Consider the following 19,995-nt stretch of genomic DNA (forward strand, 5'->3'; position numbering starts at 1 on the left):
CTGCAATCAAGTTTCATTTTTCATTCTTCTGAGTTGCATGTTAGTTGCTTTTTAAAAGACCTTTCACCCACAGACCTCGTGGATTGCATGACATGTTATATCAAGTTCAAGTCAAACGTGCAAACAAGTGCTAGTGATAAATGCAAAGGTATTGTCATCACAAGAACAAGTTTGCTTGTGTGTGTCTTGCTTTGTGTTTAAATGTCAATAAGGGAGTCAGTTTACCCAGCATGACAAGATTAAAAGTCTACAGCCACTCAATTCTGTAAGGCTTTACTTTGAACTAAATGCAAGTATCAGCATGCTAACATATTTAGCAGGTATTATGTTTACCGTATTTGTTTAAGCATGGTCACATTTGCTTGGGAATGCTTTTAAATGCACATGACAATAAACTTGGTCTTGAACATTGATTGTTACCAGAGGATGAATCTTAGTGACTTGGGCACCCCTTTTTGAAGGTCTCGTCTCGGAATTTAAATTTTATTTGTGTTGTGGTCTTGTGTTGGTCTTGAATGAAGGCGACTTCAGGGATATCACTAAAATGCTTGTGTATCATCTGATTTATGTGTTGACATCATTAATTGGATTAGATGTAAAATTTCCTGTTCCAAATGCAAACAATAACTTAACTCATTTGTAGTTTGAAATGTGTTACTGTTACCCCTTCCCTTCCCCCCTTAACACACACTACCGAAGTGTGTGTCGGCGACAGGAGAAAAAGCTTTTGCTTTCTGGGAGATGTCAACATTTTGCTACACTGCAACAACTATTATTACTGTTATTATTTCATGCCAACTGCTGTAATAATTATGAATCATATTTCTGCATACCTGTATCTCTATTGCTGAATCAGTGTAGCTGTGTCCGAACTGGCGGGGGCAGATGGCCGCCCACCAAGAGCCAGGGTCTGACCAAGTCTCTGCCTGTATTTTTTTCCCCTCGCCATTGTTGCACCAAATGCTTGTTCGTCATCGTAAATTATAGAGTGGTCTAGACCTACTCTGTAAAGTGTCCTGAGAAAACTCCTGTTATGATTTGACACTATAAATGAAATATAATTTAATTAGATTTTTAAAGAGTTTATTTGCAAAACATCTAAAAGAAAACAGTAAATTCTGCAATGTTCACTAACCGACACAGCGGGGTTTTCAGCTGTCAGTGTTTCATTCAGGCTTTTTCTGTGCTTATAATGGAGTGTGTATTGCGTGACTTAGACTCATTGTGTGGAGTTTGAATGTTCTTCCAGACTTTTTTAGACATAGTATTCTATGACTTTTTTTTTATCACTTTCATTCATGGCTTCCCTACGCCCTCATAAATGTGTTCACATTGCCAAAGACTTAATGCAGTTCAACCATGTGCATATGTAAGAAATAAACCTTTTGCAAATTTGCAATGAAGTCCCTGCTGATTGAATGCCTTTTTATGACTTTTATCAGTATATTATACTATGACTTTTTTTTTTACATAATATACACTGATTTTTTGTGACTTTTTGGACATTCTATACTATGACTTTTTATGAATTTTTTGGGCATAGACTTTAGCCATAGATGTTTTTGACAAATTATGCTATGACTCTTGTGACATACTATCCTGACTTTTAAAAAGAAATACTATATAATGTAATACTATATATTACTAGACATTTTTTGCAACATTCTATACTATTACTTTTTTGACAAATTGTACTATGACTCTTTTGTGACATACTGTGACGTTATTGTGACTTTTTAATGGCTTTATCCGACATACCAAACAATTACTTTTTTCGCCATACTATACTATGACTTTATCACTTATTTCAACATACTATGACATTTTTCGACATACCATACTATTGCTTTTTTCTACTGTTTTTTCGACATAGTATACTATGACTTTTTTTAACAAGTGTCCCTCAGTGACATGTCACATGTCACATGTAATTTGTGCACATATTTCTTTACATCCTTGCCATTAATACTTTGCCCGATTCAATTACAATCACACACACATAAATAACATTTCACACCAGGAATACCTACTGACACCCAGAATTTAACTTATTAGTACTTAAAGAACATTTATATTTACTAAGGTTCCTAAGTGAGTGAAAAAAATATGCATTTCATAATGCATTACAGTAATACAAATATCAATTTAATTGCTTCATCCTTATATTCATATAAATAATAATACTCAAATTCATATCCATTACCGTAGCACATACTCATATTTATTACCATTTCAATAATATTCTGAAGTTCATATCAATTACCATGCTTTATAGTGGTTCTACCAATTACATTCACTGCTATTTACAAAATATATTTACAAGTTCAAATCCTATCTGAATGAGAACATCGGCCTTACAGCTTTCATTAATCATTCAAATCTGTACAGTTTATGAATATCTTGTGTCCTATGCTGTATACCTTTCCTTCAGCTCCTGTCATCATTTAAACTCCTGGAAGATAAAGTTTTTAAAATGAAAATCCAAAACACTTCTCTTCTGTTGTATAGTTCATATATATTACCTCCTCGTTCAGACAGAGTCTTTTCAATACCCATAAATCTAAAAGATGAGATGTCATGTTTAAAATCATATCTAGCTAGAAATCCAGTTTAGCTTTTCCTAAATCACACGCATTTTCTGCAGGAAATGCATTTTCTAGTGACATTAACATTAACATGTTTTCGCCTTTTGTGATTTGAGTGAATCGACCTTTTAAAAAGTGCTAACTATTGATTTTAACCATTGCATTCCAACTATTTGTAATCACAGAACGTTTCTAGAAAATGAACCCTGCCACCTTACTAACTACCAACAACCACATGATGACTCGATATAGAACTGTTGCAGTAAAATGACGGTGTTGCTGCATTTGGCTACTCACTTAAGTATTTTCAAGTGTTAACCAAAACCATAGCCACAGTTCATGTTAGATCTGTATGAATAAATGAGAAAGTTCCCCTGTTGTGAAGCACAAGCTTGGTCTAGCACAACTTTGTTAAAGGTCCCATATTATAGAAAGTGAAATTTCTATGTCTTTCTTAATATAAAGGTGCTATATACATAAATACTGATACAGTATCAAAAAGGTCCATACACAAAGAAATGCACACAGCCCATATTCAATAAGTGGGCCTTTAGAACATCTGCACAGTTGTGATGTCACAACTACACTATGCAGAGGTAGAAAGGCATTCCTCGACTGCATTGATGGTAGTAGACTTGTTGAGCACTGATGCGGAAGACCCAGAAAGGCTGACCAATCGGAGCAGACTGGGCTTTTTTGGGAGGGCGGCGTAAAGAGACAAGCATCAAAACACAGAATTTCAGACAAATGGGTGAATACAAATATATTCAGACATTACACCATGTCAACATGTTCTAGAAGAAAACCATAATATGAGTATGAACCTGAAAGAGAGGGACCTTTAGAGCAGACAGACTGGGGCCTATGGGGAAAGCCCTAGAGAGCTGGCCCTTTCTGTTTAAACACTGAGGTCATTTTTCAATGACTGAATTTCTTTCCAAAAGCCCGTTCTTTCAGGTGGATTCTGGACTACTTCAGAACTACAGTAATGATATTCCCATCATCCTTAGCTGTACTTGGCTAAGACGGGGAACATGGTAACCATTATACCTGCTAAGCAAGCTTTAATAACGCCCATTCTTCACTGCAATGGAGAAAAAAGAATTTAAGTTATAGAGAACTATTAATATGAACAATAGCATTACTATCTAATGCGTTTACTGTACGCAGTCAATTGTACCCTGTAATTTCCATAGTAACTTGTGTTGACCCTTTTTTTTTTTTACTACTGCCAAACAGACCAAAAGTAACAAGGAAGCTTCAAAAATTGACCAAGAACCAACATTTTCTAGTAGAATAGAATATTAATCTGACACTTTTCCAGGGCATGCTTTTTTATTTTTAGGGGGGTATGAAAAGTACATTAGAAGACAGGAAACATGATTAACAAGATAGATCTACAGTAAAAATAACAGAGACTAAAGTTTTTAGAGGGAACCAGGGAGAAAGTTCATGACTTAATACACACATTTCAAAACTTTAAAATAATATTTTTCAATTGGTGGTAAGAATCTGCTGATGAAGTGACTAATCTCCACAGGTTTTCTCTGAGAAGGTGACCTACAAATGCAACCAGTTGACTTTGTCCAGGTAATGACAACCCACAATCTTGATTAAAGGTTGTTTTCTAATTCACCACAACCGCCTTCAGCAGGGAATCTCCACTGAAACATAAATATCTAGCAGGTAAAGTACCTATCCTTACATTACTTTGTTTTGATTGTTTTATACCGCTCCTTCAGCAATAGAACTAAGATGACCTTGAAGGACTACAGACGTGACGGGAAGTTAAGGGGTAAGAGGCCGTCCTTCTCCATATTGGTCTGCAAGAACATTTTATATCATTATGCATCATTAGTCAAATATTTCCTGTACTTTTTTACTTTTAAGATGTACTACAAACATTTATTATGTTTAAATTAAAGAATTGGGTCAAATTTCTGTAACATGAATGTTGCTTTATTCTTCTTGGTGTAAAATCTGTTCTTTCAACAAAATGTAACATCAATCTCTGAGATTCATCTTAATGTGTCAGAGTCTTTTGACAAAACTAAAGGGTCACGCGTTGTGCTACAAATTAAAAAGGCTGTTTAAATACATTTCTATAGAATAACAATAAGCTACACAAACATTTTTTTTGTTCACAGCCATGCTTCCCCTTGACTGTTCCTCAACAACTTTTCTAGATCAAATTACTCAATAATTCTACTTTGAACAGAATAGTGAGGGGATGTAATTGAAAACCAAGGCAGACTGCAGTAAATGCAGTTAAATGAGCAGGACATGACAACCGTGACAACATCTCAGGTCCAGGAGTTTTGACCTGTTCAAATGCACTGTAACAGATAAAAAAAAACAACAACAGACAAACCATCTCTTGGGTAACACATTTGGACGTGTAATGTGCATTTAGGTGTCAGCTCTACACTATCTACCTGTGTGAACGTTTGAAATCACTCCTGACAACAGCACAACAGAGTGTGTGGTGATTTCTGTCCTTTGCTGGCGTAACAGCGCTCTCTTGTGTCTGACACTGAGTCACAACAAGTCCCGTCTTCTGTTAGCCGAAGACACCAAGCACTGCTGTGTGTCACAACACTGTGAGCTCAAGCAAAACCACTGACAGAAATCACACTATACATATACATGGAGTGTTATATATATATATATATATGTTTCTCAAATTTTCCTTCCCACAGCAAGTGTTTTCCAACCTGACTCATGGTTTTCCATTCACACTGCTGGTAGACGTTGAGTTCTTGTTGCGTCCCAGCCAGGAGGACAGGAGGCTGCGGGGCCTCAGCGGCCGGGAGGGGGTCTGTACCAGGCGAACCATGCGCGGTGAGCGCCACACTTTAACGGTAGAGTCATCGCTTGCAGACAACAGCAGCTCCTGGTCAGCGGGGCTGAACGCCACTGAGTTCACCACATCGTCATGTGCCAGACGTGCCAGACAGATGTTGTAGTGACGGTCCCAGATGTAGCCGTGCTTGTCCTCTGCTCCACTACGGGTAGGAGAGTGGAGAGATAAGTCAGTCGTTGACTGATTTTTGTTAGATCATGTTTCGGGTTCTGTGGTATTTACACATTTGAGCATATAATAAGAATAATAAAGCATGCCATTTTTCAAGTCTGTCCTAAAACAATACTAACATGTCCATTTGCACATTTAGAGAGATAGTGTTGGGATGGATGGTTTCTCATTGGCTTGTGGCAGTTTTCCTGTCACTCATTAGCTTTGGAAATCACTTAAGACACTCAAACACTATCTCTCAGGCTAAGAAACACCACCCACACGCACACACACTTACAGTGGTGAGAACAAGTATTTGATACACTGCTAATTTTGCAGGTTTTCCTACTTACAAAGCACGTAGAGGTCTGTGATTTTTATCATAGTTACACTTCAACTGTGGAGACGGAATCAAAAAGGTTGTTGGCGAAGATCTCGCGATACATGGCCCCTTCCATCCTCCCCTCAATACAGTGCAGGCGTCCTGTCCCTTTTGCAGAAATGCATCCTCAAAGAATGAGGTTTCCACCTCCATGCTTCACGGTTGGGATGATGTTCTTTGGGTTGTACTCATTCTTCTTTTTCCAAACACGGCGAGTGGAGTTTAGACCAAAAAGCTCTATTTCTGTCTCATCGGACCACATGACCTTCTCCCATTCCTCCTGTGGATCATCCAGATGGTCATTGGCAAACTTCAGAAGGGCCTGGAAATGCGCTGGCTCGAGCAAGGGGACCTTACGTGTGCTGCAGGATTTTAATCCATGACAGCGCAGTGTCACTAATGGTTTTCTTTGAGACTGTGGTCCCAGCTCTCTTCAAGTCATTGAACAGGTCCTGCCGTGTAGTTCTGGGCTGATCCCTCACCTTCCTCATGAGCATTGATGCCCCACAAGGTGAGATCTTGCATGGAGCCCCAGACTGAGGAAGATTGACCGTCATCTTTAACTTCTTCCATTTTCTAATAATTCCACCAACAGATGTTGACTTCTCACCAAGCTGCTTGCCTATTGTCCTGTAGCCCATCCCAGCCTTGTGCACGTCTACAATTTTGTCCCTGAAGTCCTTACACAGCTCTCTGGTCTGGGGCATTGTGGAGAGGTTGGAGTCTGTTTGATTGGGTGTGTGGACAGATGTCTTTTATAAAAAAAAAGAAAATCTAACAGGTCTGTGAGAGCCCAAATTCTTACTGGTTGGTAGGTGATCAAATACTTATGTCATGCAATAAAATGCAAATTAATTATTTAAAAACCATAAAATGTAAATTCTGGATTTTTGTTTTAGATTCCGTCTCTCACAGTTGAAGTGTACCTATGATAAAAACAATTACAGACCTCCACATGCTTTGTAAGTAAGGAAAACCTGCAAAATCAGCAGTGTATCAAACACTTGTTCTCCCCACTGTATATCTGTGGCGGGTGCGTTTGACTGACATGTAAGCTACACACAAGTAGATCATTTCTATTCTGAAATAGTTTAAGCGGAAAATACATTTCTTTCCAGAAATGCATTTTGTAATGTATCAGTCTGTGTGGCCAGTGAAAAAAGTCATCCTACAGAGCAGTTACCTCACTGTCTTAAAAGAACATTTAATCTCCATCTTCTTCTTCTGCAACTAAATGAAACCTCAGATTTGGTATAGTAAGTGTATTTCTTACATCTTGTTCGTGCAGGTGCTTTCCCTAATACATTCTGTGACCTTGAGTAAATTATTTACCAAGCTATTCCTGTAATGATGGCAGGGCCGTCATTTATAAAAGCCACGGGTTTACATTGTTTTAAAACTGTGCGATCATTTACATGCAAACGCAAAAACAGTCAAAGATGCTAAAAATAACAGGCAACATATGTAAAAACAGGAGCATTGTGAGGCGTCTGTCCACACAAATGCCAGTATGAGAACACAGATGTTACTACGGCAAGAAGTGTCAAATTGCGGTGACAAATTTACCGCCATTGCGGTATCACTTCCCTTATCATACATGACACCTTAGTGCTAAAACGCAAGCAAATGCATGGTAAGGGTTGCATGTGTGAAAGCTGCATCTATTACTGGAAAATGAGACGGTACATACCTGGCAACAAAGTCTCTGCTGACGTCGAGGAAGATGAAGAAGCACTCATCGTTAGGCGTGAAGGCTCGGTGTGCACGCAGGCTCCTTCTCTCCTCCCTCAAATTCTTCAGATCAATGACATGCAGGTCGATCTCCTCGGCAATGGGAGGAGGAGACATGGGGTCAGAGATCACACACCCGGCTGGCCAAGCCCGGCTATTCACATAAAGGTACCTGAAGTGAATGAAAAGAAAGGAAGAAAATGTAGGAGTCAATGGCAACGTGATCTAAAAAGTTGGTTATATGCTTTTTAAAGACATTTAAGGATCTTAATGTACAGTAAAAACAGTTTTATACTAAACAACATGGCAAAGCTATGTGACATTAGATCCATATGTGATAGCTGAACAACTCATGGAAGACCATGGGCATTAATATGCTTCTCCACTCCTCTGGGAAGATTTCAGATCCTTTGCTCCCATTTAGCCAATTCAGCATTCCGCCACTGATGTCATTATTGCAGTATATTCAGGCCTATATAGCTTTTTTTTTTTTTTTACATGAAAGCCTACTGAATCTATACATTATTTAGTTACCTGTGGTCTGGAGAAAGGCCCATACCAATGATGTGTCCATGGATATCAATAACATGATCCAGGGAATCAAAAAACTCATCTGAACTCCGCTCCTCCCCGAGTACTGGACCACAAGTGGTCATCTGGTCGGGTTTGATTAGCTTTATGCCTGAAAAGGGACAAAGACTACCACATGGGATGTCTGACGGCAATGTCTGGATTTTTCCTTATACAATGTTTCTTACATTTGTTGAATTATATCAGCATGCTTAAGCTTTAAATCTACTGCTTGGAAGCCATCTTACCTATTTGGTGAGGAGAGTATGTAAGGCTGCCGGTTGTGAAGAGTAAGTAAGTTTTGTCCTCTCCCTCCCCGGGATCAGAGGGCTCAATTAGGTCAGGGGCCTTTGTGTGGGCTCTGCCCATCATCTTAGCCACATGAGTCTCTATCGCCAACTCTGTGTGCCCTACATTACGATTCTAACAGGAAGGAAGAGAAGCACAAAAGTGGGGACTGAATGAAGAATAACACTTCTAAAAACTTATCAAAATACCCGAGCTTTACATCTAGCTCACCTGCATAACGTGATCCAGGCCCGAGATGGTGGGCTGAAGATGGCGGCAACTGCCGAGCCTTGCTTCCTTTTGGCTCTCCTCGCCCCCCTCCTCTTCCTCATCTTCTTCCTCACTGCCCGAGGTTCCCAGGTCGAAGAGGAGTGGCTGGTGCTGCTGCTGCTGCTGCCCTTTCTGCCTTCGAGCCTGGGACTGAGCCTCATAGTCCAGCAGCAAGTCTGGGTTGTCATGACGACGGCAGTGGGCCACCATCACTGTGCGAATGGTGCTGGCATTGACGTTCTGGATCTTGAAAAGGCGCTTGACTACGTTGACATTCTCTGATTCAACATCCTGTCACAGAAAGGAAGATATTGTGAAGGATGTGAAATGTGTTGACAGTTTTGACTGACATAAGTTCTAAGAAACTTTATCTGCTGCACTCGGTCTCACCTGGAAGGCTTTATTGAGCCAAAGCACAGAGCAGGATGTCATGTTGCCTATCCAGTGCAGGTTCCCAGAGATCAGGTGGGTCTCATTCAGCCAGCAGCCAAACACATCGTACGGTTTGTTCCTCACACGCGACAACAGCGTGTAATTTTCTGCAGTGTGTTAAAATAGAGATATGGGTTGGAAACACACACAAACTCTTAGTTGAGGAAAAAATATTATGAAAACTAAAAATAACTTCAAGAAACATCAACAGGAGATGATGACACTTGATTGTTGTGGGACTTTTTGCCGATTCCTACCCAGACTGATGACAGCGATTTCCCCAGACGAGGAGTGATGTGGGCCCAGGTAGACACCGGACACGAGCAGCAGGGTGTCGTCAGCGTTGAACTGGGAGAACTGGGTGTAGCCCCAGTTAAACTGCCGCATGCTGGAGCTGTGCACCATCGATATATTACCATCTGGCCGCTCCGTGTCCCATAGCTGCGCACAAGAAGCCAGAGGTCAGGTTTGGAAAGAAGTGAGAGGACGATAAGGAAGACGGAGAACAAAAAAAACACAAAAAGATGTTTGTTTAAATTGGTTCTAAAAATGTATGGGTTTACCCTCAAATCTCATGATCAAGCTTAGCGTCAGTACATTTTCCCTTTTGCAGGTTTGAGTCAAAGGACCTTTTGCTTTGACAACTGTTTCAGATTAATTTTAAGCAGCTTTGAAGAAAATCAATTAGAACATAGAAAGTGCCAAAATTAATAATTATTATTACATTCATTTTGTGATTTTCTAAATCCATTATTTAGAGAAACATGTAACTGCAGTAGGTTTTAATCTTTTTTTAAAGTTTTACCTGTTGAAACTTGCTTTGGCCCTGAAGTGTGTACTTTAAATCAGTACTACCAGTAAACCAGAACGGAGAAAAGCCCCACAGTTAGGTACGTAATCAAGCAAACACTGGCAAAAAGTAAGAAAATAAGTGTGTCAATTATTTGCTACTGCAGCAAATTGAATCACCCCTTGGGGACAAATAAAGGTTTTTGAACTAGAACTTGAATAAGAACCAGAAGGAAAGCTCAACAATCTTTGAATCCCTACCTTAACGGTGCAGTCTTTGGAGCAGGAGGAGAAGCGGTGACCCCTGTGAGAGAAAGCCAGGTGGAGGACCTGGTCAGTGTGTTCTCTCAGTGTCTGAACCTCCACACAGGGGATACAGTCAAATAGTCGTCGGAACTCCTTGTACCACGACACTGCCGCTGCACAAAGGAAGATAAGGGGGGTTTTTGAAAGCTACAACCGGTCTAAATATCTATAAAACAATACGGTTATCAGTGTCTTTTATACTGAGTAAACCTCTGATTTCTTCTGTTAAACATCCAATCATTTACCTGGGTGTCGGGGTACAGAGCGTGGTATGCGATAGTAGCTGTAGAACAGCTCCCTCCAAAGGAACTCATCTCTGGAGACAGCAAGCCACTGTCTGCAGGTCAGACCAACTCTCAGCACTGCATCGTGGGGCAGACGCAGGAAGATCTCCAACACCAGGCTGTCCGGCAGAACTGGGCCACACTCCATCCTAACATCCTGTGTACACACACGGACACAAAACAGGTATGCCGTTGTGATGTTATGTGAAAAAAAATTCAACCACTAAACATACAGTTTGCCCTTTTTGTTTCCCCTAAGTAACTTTAACTCAGAACCAGAATTAGATTTATTTGCCAGGTATGAGGACATAGAGGAATTTTGCTTTGGATTATACATTGCTCACAATGTGCTTTCTCATACAAAACAAACAACAAAAACAAACAATATATACACACTGTAACAGAAACAATATAGACAGGTTGAGGGAATAGTGCAATGAAGAGTGCAAAGTGTGTAGGAGTAAATTATTTTAATTAGTATTATTTTAATTATGGTTCACAGTATGAACAGGTTGTTAAAATCATCTTATTACATCTTGTTCTGTAACATCTTGGTACACCGAAGCTAGGATGTGAAAAAGTCACACCATCTTTTATACACCACTCAATCAAATGGAACATTTCTAGATGTTTGAGCATCCTTTCCTACACATTTACCCCAAACTCAGTCTGACGTATTTGATGTCTTCAAAAAAAACTTTGGTATGTCCGCTACAACACTAAGTAAAGTTCTGTGGATTTAAACAAAACTTGACTGCACTTCATGAATTTGTAGTAACTGACTAACTGGTGTGCAACCTTTAAGAAAGCATCAAGACATCATTATCTATTTATCTATTAAGGGAAGTTTAAAATCTACTCAAATACAGACGTGGACACTAAGAGTACATGACCTGGATTCAAACCTGACTAAAGTAATTTAACACTTGACTCTGATACATTGAGAAGGCATCTAACTTACTGATTTTGCAAAAGCAAAATGAAAAAAAAAAAAACATGAAATGTGTATTCCAGAGATAAATACTGGGCTCAACTTAAATATAAAAATGTAAATCCCCTCTTAAGAGTAGAACAGTGTGACAAACCCTCAAGGCTTAATTACCCTTGTTTTGTAATATTTTATACTAAGACTTGAAATTTGACAATACCTTTGAATTTAATGAAGTCATACTTTTGATCAAATATAGTGTGTGACAATTGCAGGCAACGGGTGATGATGCCACACTTAAAAATGCTATGGTACAACCTAGCTGCAATTGCTTCAATTAATCGATAACTCATGTTTCGATAAACTTTCAAATAAATAGAGAAAATGCACATAGAAAGAAAAAAAACTGAAATCAGTCATATTATTTTGCCCCCTTGCATCCATAAATAACTTGAGGGCCCAACTTTCACTGGACTAATTTGAGCCTGCCAGCTGAATCACACTGGTGTGTGTTACGATGCAGAGACAGCACTGACAGGTCTCATGCTGTCAGAGCAGCAATCCTCATTATGTTTGGCGTGTCGGTGCATTTCTGTCAAAGAAAGGGCAATATAATAAGAGTATGGGGCTATATGTGCAAAAGCAGAGTCACTGCTGGAACAGAGCCATGTTAGTCAGCGTGGCATTTTCTCATTTCCAAGCTAAAACTAGCGTGTGACGTTAACAATTCCATGCAAACTAAAATTCATTACAAAGCAATTAAACAGTACCCCGAGCTAACCTTGAGTAAAAATAATGCAGCTATTCTTTGAACAACCGACCGTCGTGTGAAAATGACCTAACATGGACATCTTTGTCGCTGGGCGTAAAACTCAACACAAGTTACTGTGTTTACACACTGAAAGCTTTCCTACTGACCTGCGAAACATTAACTAGCTATCTGATAGCTAGTAGACGTGTGTGTGTGTGTGTGTGTGTTTTTAAGCATAATCAGTCACGAGCTTAATTTAAAGCTATGCTAGCCAGAAACGTCTATCGAGCTAACGTTAAACTAGCTGTTAGCTCACATTTGTTTTCAAGTCTTAGCCACGACAATTATTTCTGACAACAAGCGGTTACTTTTATAAACGAATGTTTTCGTGAAGGAGTTTTTCAGCATGGCTTAGTACAAAGTTGTCGACATAAACTGTGACCCACCTGCTGGATCAAAGTATGTTGGAGAGAAAATCAAACTAGCGCTGAAGGCTAGCCACAGAAAAATGACAACAATCCTGCAGCAGCGGTGAGTGGACAGGACTCTACTAACAGAAAACAGCATCATCGCTCCAGCAAGGCAAACTCAATCTATTCACCATTTGATTAAATCAGCTCTTGGTAATAACCAGAAGAGCTTTCGTCAATATTAGCCATCTTTTCTTTACTTTTCATTTCCTTTATTAAAGGGTGTGCAGATCATCCTATATTATTATTTTTAGATCAATATTTTCTACAAAACTGTGAAGCAGAAATACTTTATTTTTTATTCTTAGGAATTTCTTTTTCCTTACTTTTAAATACTAAAACACACACGACGACGACGATGATGATTAAGATGATGATGATGATGATGATGATGATGATGGTGATGATGATGATGATGATGATTGAAAAGTAATTCTTGTAAAAAAAAACTTTATTTATTTGTGAAATTATGAAAGAAATGGTAAGAATTCCATTACTTAATTCGTAACAACCTCATTTCTCCTCCCAGCTTTGAGTGGAGTTGAAGGTTGCAAATTGAGAAGAAGAAGCTGAGATTTTAATGTGTGTATGAGAATGATGCAATCATTTAGTGACTGCATTTCTATGATGAAATATACTGACAAATATGCATCCAAGTCTTGGCACATTGATTGCAGTTGTTGTAATTACAAACAAATCCTCATGAGGAACATTTGAATAATTAGTTTTTATTTAATTATACACATTGTATGAAATAATCCTTCATCATAAATGTATACACTGTTCTTATCTTAATTAGGCCACTGTTCGTGGCAACATCTCATTTTGTTCTTCAGTTGGATGTATTTGAAGTGATGATACAATGGGAACCTTAAGGAAAAGACACATGACAGTTATAATATAAATATACATCCTGTATCTGTGTGGTGTCCCTCAGTTCACTGACATCAGCCAGGGGAGTACTAGAGTCTCTGTAACTGAAGAAGCGCTGTGTCATTGTTTTGCAGTGTCAGTGCACACACATCATTACACTGACCACATGGGAACAGATGACTTTAAGACTGACTTGTAAAGAAGAATTTAAAGTGGAACTATGCTGTGACTGCTGTTCTCTGGTGAGTATTTAAACTTTCTGATTTAAATTTATTGTTCGTTTTTTAAAAGACAATTTTGTAGCTACATTTTTTATTAAGATATTATCGTGATGAATGACATGTTTGCTCCCATAGAAAGCCTTATTGTTTTTACTGTGGGGTTAAACACATTTTATGCAGTAAAGACTTATAACATGAAATGCGTAGTAGTATTGGGTGTAAAATGGAGGTGTAAACCTGATAGGGGTGGGATCAGGTCACCTGCCACAACATGATCTCAGGCGCAGTGAGGCTGATACTAAACAGATGAAAGAGGTATTCATGTCTCTTTCACATTGTCTTCCTTCAGCTCTGTGCAATGCCGCTGAGTGGATAGCTTCTTGCTGTGGCTCCTCAAAGAAGGACAGGGTAGCAGCAGGCAACCCAGGATGACAAAACCAGTGTAAAGGTGCTTCTTGTTTGGGTGAAATTGTATCAGTTTGGCATAATGATCAATGTAGATCTGATGGCTAAACTGTCTTGTTTTCATCACTGTGCAGGGCAGAAGGTGTGGACTGTCTCTAGGGATGAAGCAGCATCCGGTCAAAATCCTCCCTAATTTCTCTGGACAGAAAAGATGCCCACATTTCCCCTCCACCTTATTAATCTCTGAAGTGTATTTACTTGCAGTACAATGATCTGGGTTGCTCTGTACTTGTTATAATGATGACTTGTCCGAAAACTCCTTGTTGGGAAGTTGGATGATGTTTGACAGCAGACAAGTGCTGCAGTGGCTCAGAAGTGGCTTACATCTGCTGTATGTAAAAACATGTATATGGTAGACATGCAGTGTGGTACAGCAAATGAATCAAATGAATCAATACATTGTTGTTAAGATCAGGTCTGTCATTAAAGTGTGCTTTCCCTGTTTCTCCAGGAGAGGCCCACTTTTCTCTAATGAGACTCGCTTTTTGTGATTACCTGGCGCCATCATGTGGAAGACTAAATAACTCAAATTACCCGTTGACTGAAGAAAGACAGAACACTGGTTTATAACACTAGTTATCACTAAGATGAAAACAATGTTATTATTCATTATAATTAAAAAAATAAATGAGAATGTTTCAAATGTTTTAATCACTAATCACATTTAGGAACGTTACTAAAGATGATCAGCATTCACAACTTAATGCAAATAAAGTAAAAAAATAATAATAAAATAAAAACCCATTTTAATAAAACCACCTCTTTGACATTCATAAAATACTATCAGTTTTGTTATCTACCAACTGTTTATGGCCACTTTAATGTGCATTAACGTGTTTTAATAAAGATAGAAGAGAATACAGCAGAACTTATGTTAACAAAGGTGGGAAATTGTCTTTAGGGAGTTCATTAAAACATCAAAATAATCACACACACACACACACACACACACACAAACACACACACACAACCACACTGACAGTATGAACACTCCGTGTAATAAAAATACACAAAATGAAGCAAAATGTTACCATTGTCTCTAAGAGTTGAGCAGCAAACTGATCATATAGTTGCAGCGGCTGGGAGTGCCGGACACGTTGCACGTCCATCACAGAGATAACGTAGACATAACACACAGTCGTACCTGCTGGGCAGGGTGATGTTTACCTTTGACCGCACCACTTACTAGGGTCCCCTTCCTTGTGACATGAAAGGCAGTCCAGAAAATGGATTGAAGGAAAGCATCACCTTTCTGCATTTCACCTCTCAAAACCTTATACAAAAATTACCCACAAAAACAAACCATTATTTAGAAGTATCCTGGCAAAATGTTTTTCTGAATAATAGTAGTGTGGACTCGTTTCTGTTTTTATTTCAAATCAAACAGTTTCAAATTGAATCATCTTTGAAAAACAATATTGTCTTTTTCATTGGGAGTACAGTGATTTAAACTGTGTTAGGCTCTATTATATTATTAGACAAAGTCATTGTTAACTACATGCCAAAACAGGAATTGACTATATGCTCAGAGTCTGCTGGTTGGGAGGCTTTACAGCAGCAACAGGTGTTTTGTTGGGTGAGTAACTACAATAATTTGAATAATCATGTGTAATATCATATCATATTTATTTAGAATAGAAGAAAGCACAAATGTATTTACATTCACATGTACAGTTGCATACAATACAATTTTACACATTACACATTAGTATGGCATACAGTCTGTGCAAGGTTAAAGTGACAATTTCAGTTTACAGTGTGGAAGGATGCCGCTGTAACAATGTCCACTGGTGGTCACGTCCCTTAGTTTCTACTTACTGTACATATCTCGGACTGTTGTTTTCACCTGATGCGATGCAAAATAAACACTATAAAACTGTAGAAAACATGTTATGTCTCGCATTCGTAGTGATATATTTCTGACACTTAATTCAAAGATTACACAGATAATAACAATTTATTTGTATAATCTTTAATCTTTCTTTTAGCAAAGGCAATTTCAGCTTTCCAAAACACAGACAATCATTTTTGTCTGCTGGAATTTTGATCACAAGGAAACAAGAAATAAAAATAAGGCAACGTATTCAACAGGTCTTCGTGAGATGCTTTACTGTCACATCAACTCATGCATTTCCATAGTGAGGGCCTGTGTCATCTGCTTTACTTCTCCACTACAGCCATAATCTAAAGTGCAACGTTGTTCTGCTTGACTGTCCCTCCGTGTTTCTGTCATCATAGCACCATGGTGGGGATGTGGTGCACCAGGGGCCTCTGGTGCTGCTGGGGCATGGCCGTCATCTGTGGGGGAGGAGGGGACACTTTGGATGACACGTCGGCAGCGTGCGCCACCGGTTTGTGCCGCGCGCTCTTCTGGTGCGCCCTCAGGCCCGCCAGCTGCGAGTAGGCGCTCTGACACACGTGGCACTTGTAGGGCCGCTCGCCGGTGTGCAGGCGCACGTGGTTTCGCAGCGTGGACGACTGGCTGAAACGGCGGTTGCAGAAGCGGCACACGAAGGGCTTGTCCAGAGTGTGGATGCGCATGTGGGAGCGCAGGTTGCTGCGGGAGTTGAAGCCGCGGTGGCAGATGACGCAGCGCATCCGACCGGCTGTGGTGGTGGAGGCGGGTGGGGAGCAAGAGGAAGGGCCGTCACAGGAGTGGGGGTCATCTGGGAGACGAAACAAAGAGGACGGAGGTGAGATTAAGTTGGTCTCAAATGGGGGCTGCTGATGTGCTAGAATAAAAAAAGAATCAAACACTTTTGATCTAAAAATGAACCACAATGAAATAAACTGGCTAACAGGTGTTTGCCTTAATGAGACTCAGTCAAGCAATGACACCTCAGACAAATAAACTGTCAGTAGCCTACAGGTTCCAATGACTCACCATTCCTGCTTTTCTTCAGGTGTTCTTCGTCTATTCCCGGAACTCCAGGGATTCCCAGGAATGTGTTGTGGGTGTTTCCATACCAGACAAGAAGCTCCTGGTCTGGTGGGATGGTCTGAGGAAGGAAAGAAATAGAGCAAAATTCAGATAATCAATGTGTAATTTAAATTAGTTGCTATACGATTGCTGCAACCTGACAATCGAATTACAGAAATCATATACTCAATTCTCCCTGTGGCCACCAGGCGGCGCTGCGCCAAAGGACATTTACATTATTGGTGGTCGTAAGTAAAATCTCACTAAGCCCCTGAAGGCCCAGCCAACCTCCAGTAGGCCTGCTGCACAGAAAGTTCATTCTCACCTCCACCGCCTTGTAGAAGATGCTGCTGCCGATCTGCACCACCTCCAGGTTCTGCTCCTGCTCATTCCGGGCGCACTTTATGTAAGTCATCCAGCTGCGTTGGTCCTCCTGGCTGGCATCGATGAAGTAGCGCACCGTGCCGTCTTCATTGAACACCTGAGCTCCCACAACAGCGAGGAAAAAGGCGTCAGTATGATGAGGAAGTTCTAAAACTGTCTCAAGCACAGCAGCACAGGGTCTTACTGCCCTGCAGGCTGAGTGAATGGGGTCAAGACTCTTTAGAAACTGAAGTCTCAACTCACCTCCCACATGAGGTTGTTGTTCTTGAGCAGGTCCACGTGTTCAGGGGACAGGACTCTGCCTGTGAAAGGGCCCATCTCGGTCCCTGCTTTGATCCAGGTCTTTGAGAAGATGCCCAGTCCTTCTCCAGGGACCGAGCTCTGAGCGATGATCACTTCGCTGGGCAGCACCAGGCTGGACAGCTTCTGCACCTCTACAAATATAAAGAAGAAATGTGAGCATGCAGAATAAAATAAAAAAAGCACAAAAACATGTAGATGTTAGAAATAGAGACTGAGCATCAATATCTTCAGGTCGATTACTGTCTGAAATGCGCACGAGTAAAACTACACATATATAAATGTAATTCCGATGAAGCAGAGCGGTCTATCTGTTGTTCAGCAGGGCGAGTAGAGGCCAAAACGTCCCATGAAACAGGATTGTTGGAAAAGTCCTGAAAGCAGCAAATGGACTGGATCTTATTTTAGTCACGAAATATTAAGCTACACCTTATCCTCCGTTTAATTCGATTATCTGGTTGAATTGAACGTTTTTGTCGTGCAGAGAAACCCCCTTGGAAAGCACTTTCATCCACATCAGAAAGGAGAAAAAAGGAAGAAGAAAAAAAAAATCGTGCGCTTCTTTAATGTCAAAATCAAAGTTGTCTTTTTTTAGGCTGAGAAAAAACGCCGGGCAGAATAGGGGTTAAACGGTCCTCTGTTGCCCAGGGTCCAGCAATTTGTCATGCTTCAGATGTGATATTCATTAAAGTTTACTGGAAAAGCAACGGCTAATTCCAAATTCATTATCCTTTTAAGAACTTTGTAGCAATAAATTTGCGCTGAATGAAACGAGGACTTGTTAAAAAGACTCAGGAATTTCTGCAACAAAAAAATGGAAAGGCGATTAGATGGTTGACATGCAATGAATAGCATTAGATTTAGCCTTCACGGTGCATTATGCGAAGAACAGCAAATCTTTTAAGGAGAGAGAAAGAGAAAATCTCCGGAGCCCCATAGCTGCCAAGAGAGGAAAAGAGACTGTCCGGAGATTGATGAATGCGGGATAAAAACCTGGGACATCTCAAAGAAAGGAAACCTTTCTCTCCTCGAGGTTTAAGTGGAAACTTTCCCAGGTCAAGCACAAAGTTAACCAAATGAATTGCATGCCCTGCGTCTTTCACTCAGCGGCAGTTACACGCCTAACAAGCCTCCGAACGCGAGGTCTCTGCACTCCAAAAGGGAAGACGCGTTGAAATGGCTCGAAATAAAAGCAGAACAATTTGGAAAAATGCTGAAAACAGCCACAAGTTAGTGAGAGAAACGTTAGAAAATAATGCATGAGACGGACAGTAAAAGTAATTTTAAGTTTCTGGTGCAGTTCTCGAAGTTGTAGGCCCTACGTGATGGTGTTATTTGGACGAAATGCCTAAATTAGTAGAAGAAAAAAATGTCCTCTTGGATTTCAGGGATGCAAGTTTGTGTGTGATTGGATAGTAATCTAAGAGGCCCATGAGCACATTCTTCATTAAAATATGTTCCTTTAAAACCGTAATCAAATCATGATTTCTTTTAATTCTATAAACATTTAACTTAAATAAAACGTGGGAGAAATCTCTAAAATTAGGCAGCAAACCAGCAATGAAAACCTTCCAAACATATAAAACTAAATGACAATGCAATCAGGACTAAAATGAAATAAAACAGTCCCGTGACCAAGCAGCAGGGAGCCTACCTCCGGCGAAGGACTGGGCCAGCACCTCGGCGGTGAAGGCGGTCTTGGGGCTGGTGCCGCTCTGGCGCTCCTCCGCCAGGTGTTCGCCCAGCACGTTCCTCCACCTGCCGTACAGGAAGCTGTGCAGGATGTCCGAGGTGATCACGTCTGACAGCGAGCGGCTCGGACACTTAAATCCAGACTTGAGAGCCAAAGCGTCGGCGGGTAGCACGGAGCCCATGTTTTGCAAATGAAAAAAGAAAAAAGATGAAAACCCTGAAGTGATACCAGCTGCAAAAAAACAAGACGCGGAAAAGAGTAGAGGAAGAAGTGGACACCCAGAGCTGCTCCTCAGTGCGTCCTTCTGCTCCAAACGGTCTGTGCGTAAAGCTGCCCAGCC

At 40.2% G+C, this 19,995-nt stretch overlaps 2 protein-coding genes and 1 long non-coding RNA gene across 4 annotated transcripts; 1 reads left to right on the forward strand and 2 right to left on the reverse strand.

The window, feature by feature from the left end:
* Window positions 1-4,885: 4,885 nt before the first annotated feature.
* On the reverse strand, window positions 4,886-12,929 carry fbxw5 (F-box and WD repeat domain containing 5). Of its 2 annotated transcripts, none has more exons than XM_034895668.1 (10): window positions 12,776-12,929; window positions 10,612-10,807; window positions 10,322-10,479; window positions 9,529-9,712; window positions 9,230-9,378; window positions 8,801-9,130; window positions 8,530-8,704; window positions 8,246-8,393; window positions 7,671-7,883; window positions 4,886-5,590 (listed from the first exon to the last, which is right to left on the reverse strand). In XM_034895668.1, the coding sequence occupies exons 2-10, from the start codon at window positions 10,796-10,798 to the stop codon at window positions 5,305-5,307; spliced, it is 1,830 nt and encodes a 609-aa protein (XP_034751559.1). In that variant the 5' UTR covers window positions 10,799-10,807; window positions 12,776-12,929; the 3' UTR covers window positions 4,886-5,304. The 2 variants fall into 2 exon arrangements, with proteins under 2 accessions (XP_034751559.1, XP_034751560.1); XM_034895669.1 differs by lacking the exon at window positions 4,886-5,590 and adding an exon at window positions 6,444-6,704.
* A 790-nt stretch (window positions 12,930-13,719) lies between these two features.
* On the forward strand, window positions 13,720-15,242 carry LOC117958925. Its single transcript, XR_004659822.1, has 3 exons — window positions 13,720-13,914; window positions 14,243-14,341; window positions 14,433-15,242. It is a non-coding gene; the product is annotated as an uncharacterized LOC117958925 (long non-coding RNA).
* Window positions 15,243-16,008: 766 nt separating this feature from the next.
* LOC117958918 (PR domain zinc finger protein 12-like) lies at window positions 16,009-19,995 on the reverse strand. The gene is made up of 5 exons (XM_034895680.1): window positions 19,617-19,995; window positions 17,906-18,096; window positions 17,604-17,759; window positions 17,243-17,357; window positions 16,009-17,024 (listed from the first exon to the last, which is right to left on the reverse strand). The coding sequence occupies exons 1-5, from the start codon at window positions 19,834-19,836 to the stop codon at window positions 16,591-16,593; spliced, it is 1,116 nt and encodes a 371-aa protein (XP_034751571.1). The 5' UTR covers window positions 19,837-19,995; the 3' UTR covers window positions 16,009-16,590.

The sequence above is a fragment of the Etheostoma cragini genome, chromosome 16 (genome assembly GCF_013103735.1).
Source record: "Etheostoma cragini isolate CJK2018 chromosome 16, CSU_Ecrag_1.0, whole genome shotgun sequence".
In the NCBI taxonomy this organism is placed as follows: Eukaryota; Metazoa; Chordata; class Actinopteri; order Perciformes; family Percidae; genus Etheostoma; species Etheostoma cragini.

Excerpts from the sequence above, each read along its gene's own strand:
- fbxw5 (XM_034895668.1), bottom strand. The coding sequence starts at position 10,798 with ATGGAGTGTGGCCCAGTTCTGCCGGACAGCCTGGTGTTGGAGATCTTC. Across the intron at positions 9,713-10,321 it reads CCAAAGACTGCACCGTTAAG|CTATGGGACACGGAGCGGCC; the intron begins GTAGGGATTCAA and ends TCTTGTGCGCAG. Across the intron at positions 5,591-7,670 it reads AGCAGAGACTTTGTTGCCAG|TGGAGCAGAGGACAAGCACG; the intron begins GTATGTACCGTC and ends TCCTACCCGTAG.
- LOC117958918 (XM_034895680.1), bottom strand. The coding sequence starts at position 19,836 with ATGGGCTCCGTGCTACCCGCCGACGCTTTGGCTCTCAAGTCTGGATTT. Across the intron at positions 18,097-19,616 it reads GGCCCAGTCCTTCGCCGGAG|AGGTGCAGAAGCTGTCCAGC; the intron begins GTAGGCTCCCTG and ends TTATATTTGTAG. Across the intron at positions 17,358-17,603 it reads TCTTCTACAAGGCGGTGGAG|ACCATCCCACCAGACCAGGA; the intron begins GTGAGAATGAAC and ends TTCCTTCCTCAG.